The sequence below is a fragment of the Eucalyptus grandis genome, chromosome 4, assembly GCF_016545825.1.
Source record: "Eucalyptus grandis isolate ANBG69807.140 chromosome 4, ASM1654582v1, whole genome shotgun sequence".
In the NCBI taxonomy this organism is placed as follows: Eukaryota; Viridiplantae; Streptophyta; class Magnoliopsida; order Myrtales; family Myrtaceae; genus Eucalyptus; species Eucalyptus grandis.
Window position 1 is genome coordinate 871338 of NC_052615.1, and position 3490 is coordinate 874827.

Here is a 3490-nt window from a genome sequence, read left to right on the forward strand (position 1 = left end):
ATTAAAAAAAAAAAACTTATTTGTATCTAATGCTCGAACCATCAGGGAGGAAATTTCTTAGCATTCTTCATTAAGCCAACACATATGAAGCATAATATATTGATGTGTTTTTATCAATATATAAGTCACAAGCAAATTGGATTAAATAGCGTAGTAATGAGAAGATGATATATTAGGATTCAAACCCTTGATGAGATCTCATATTATGGTAAGTGACTATTTATTTCAAAAGTATACGCAGTTAAAAAGTATTCTCCGTCTAAGAGCCAATAGAATGGAGATTTCGTCGTTCGGAAATTTCAAATAAGAAATAAGCTTTACTTCCAAACAGTACAAATGACATCATGTCACAAGTTGGTTGGAAATTCAATTTGATTTAAAAAAAAAAAAAAAATCAGTGCGAAAACCTTTTGAATTTGGTGGAACTTAGAAAACATGTACATGTGGGACCAACCCTAAAATTATATGGAAAGCAAGTCTTGGAGTTCCTGACATTATCATTTAAGCCAGAGAGTTAAAGCAGAGCCGCATACTTATTCTCTCTTCCCTCACGAAGTCAAAAGCTAGCTCAAAAATGGTGGGACGCCCTCTTAGACCCAACAAAAGCAGCGATCCAACAGTGAAGAAGGGCACTTGGAGTGCAGAAGAAGATCAGAAGCTCACTGCTTATATCAGGAGATATGGCATTTGGAACTGGGCTCACATGCCCAACCCTGCTGGTATGATATATTCATGTGCTGATCTTGTTTTTCGCTGATCTCTGTATCTGGTTTTGTTGGGTATAATATCAACCCTGGTCTTGAATATGTGTGTGAATGACTCAGGTTTGGCAAGAACTGGGAAAAGTTGTAGACTTCGGTGGATGAACTATCTGAGGCCTAACATCAGGCATGGAAACATCACCAAAGAAGAGGAGGATCTGATTATCAAGCTGCAGCAACTTCTCGGAAATAAGTAAGTTTGCACAATCATACCTCCGTAAGAACCTGATTAAAGATTAGAAACAATCACCTCTGCAAATTTATTTAAAATTGCGAAGCAAAGAAAGTACAAATTTTGAATCACCGTTGCATAAAACACTTTGTTTCTTTTGTCACAAACAGACTTTCGATTCCACTATAGACTGCAGGTATTTCTGGATTTATTGTTCTTTTAAATTGTTGCTTTGTCCTTTTCCTTCTCTTTTTTTTTTTTTTTTTTTTTTTTTTTTGTAGGTGGGTTTTTGTTTTGGTGTTTGTGGGGGTGGGGGGTGCGGAAGAGAAAACCCTTCGTCTCATATGATCCCTGGCTCAATGAATAGCATTGACTAAATACGCACAGAGAGAGTGCTAATGCTCTTCAAACAGTGGACAAAGGTGGAACATCTATGTATTCAAAGATTTCAGAGAAAGAAATGAAAAATAACTCCCAGAAAGTCAAAGTTCGATGGCTTCTGAAACAATTATTGCATAGCTTGATGGGAATTGACTAGCCTTGTTAAGGGCGTGCATGATAAATTTTTACTCCTCTATTTCTCTGTTTTTCTGTTCCCTGGAACAGATTTGTAATATAAATCTGTTTGGTAACGCAATTTGATTTTTCTATTTCTGGAATAAATTTCTATTCTAGAAATAAATTTGAAAAAGAAATCAGAAGCTAAAATTTTTAACTTCTCAATGAAATATAAATCAATTTCTGGCCAGAAATCAATTTCTATTCTAGAAATTTTGTCATGCATACTAGCTACCGACTGTGTATAACTTTTTCCAATTAATTGGTATATATATATGAAAGCTAATATCAACAGATGAATACTATCAAAATGATTAAGCAAAAGTTGAGCATGAAATCTGTGAGAGAGATAGAGATAGATAGACAGACATACAGAGAATGATTAAGCGAAATTTGAGCATGAGATCAATAAGAGTGAAAGAGATAGAGAAAGCATATATACAATTAGGACGTTTTTATGTATATAAGTATAATACTTTAAGTATAATACTTGGACCACATGAACATAAGTTCGTACATGTATGATTCTTGATTAAATTCTCCTCGCAGATGGGCGGCAATTGCAGCTAGACTTCCAGGACGGACTGATAATGAAATAAAGAATTATTGGAACACCCGCTTGAAGAAACGTGTCGGCTACAAGAACAAGTTACAAATTCCAATCGCTTGCGATATTAAAGTTAAGCCCAATCACAATAATGGTTCATCCCATCCATACGCATGTCTACCCACCATCGATACTCCGAAATTAGAAGCCGGCATTGGATCTCAATATGAAATTCCAACAATGAGTGAAAATAGCTTCTGCACCTCTTATGGAGTTCAATATGATGACAAAACCTCAGAGAATAGCTGGTATTCGCCATGCAGCGTGACTGAAGAAGAAGAACGCCTGAGGGAACAATTTCTTGCGCTGAGAGATATTGAAATTGAAGAAAATTTCTGTGGCATGTACATGCATTCGGGAGCTACGGACCCTGCCCTTGTGTGCATGCAGCAGGAGCTCGTGTACCACAGCGGTTCCTGTCAAGATTTCATCATGGATTTATGGGGAAAATGATGATTGCTGAGGGCACTTGTGCGCAGATGAAGAGGTGCCATATGATTTCTGGTAGTTTCCTGTTAAGGATCGTGGTTCATTCTGTGGATGATCTTTTGGATTTAATAAATCTAGGATGCATCTTTAACTTCCACAGAATGTGAAATAATGTAATGAGCATTGTGTTTTCTGCAGTTGATTATCAGTGTTGTCATTCTTGTCTAGTGGATTTATTCAAGTTCTCTGGAGAAATGATAAACTCACAATCACGTTTCCATATTCTTTTGCAAATATCGAATGTTGTGAGATGGTCATTCTTCTATCTCAGTAACCATTTATTAGCTAGCTTTTGGGTTGGCAAAAAAGTAGCAATTGAAAAGGCTTGAATGGCTTTAACTTCAAATTGCATCTGAAGATTTCTTTCCAACCTGCAATGCTTCAGCGAACTTTCATCGCCGTGTTCAGGGAAGTTTTTGATCTTCAATAACACTAATTCTTTACCTTGCGACAAGATCAAACCATCAGTACAGATGCGTAGTTCATTCTGTTTTAAAGTAGTTTCCTGGAAAAGAAATTACCACTTCATCTTTCAAAAATTGCTCTGAATTAGAAGGAGCCCATATACACTCTGCAGTTTTCTGAAAAAGATTGGTGAATTTAATCAAAAGGTGCTTATCTAATGGACCTTAACCTCATTCCCTAAATTTGGAGTGATTAAGGCTCCCCACTACGAGTTGTTCGATCCCTGTTTTACCATCAAATTGTCAATGACCGATGATATTTAGTTTCATTGACCTAGAACAAATGACACAAAAAATAAAACTTTCATTTACCTTTCTTTTGTCACTCTTAACCACCTTCGATTTCCCAGACCCGAGTCTTGCTGTAATTTGTGGAGCTCTTGCAAATGATTATCAATTTACAACTTCAAACCAGCAACCAGGCTGCAAAAGAACCTTA

General features: G+C 36.4%; 1 protein-coding gene across 1 annotated transcript; it reads left to right on the forward strand.

Moving 5' to 3' along the window:
- The first annotated feature begins 519 nt into the window (after positions 1 to 519).
- Positions 520 to 2807, forward strand: LOC104440631 (transcription factor MYB13). Its single transcript, XM_010053557.3, has 3 exons — positions 520 to 719; positions 825 to 954; positions 2041 to 2807. Exons 1-3 carry the CDS (start codon positions 575 to 577, stop codon positions 2549 to 2551), a joined length of 786 nt encoding a protein of 261 aa, XP_010051859.1. The 5' UTR covers positions 520 to 574; the 3' UTR covers positions 2552 to 2807.
- Positions 2808 to 3490: the final 683 nt, after the last annotated feature.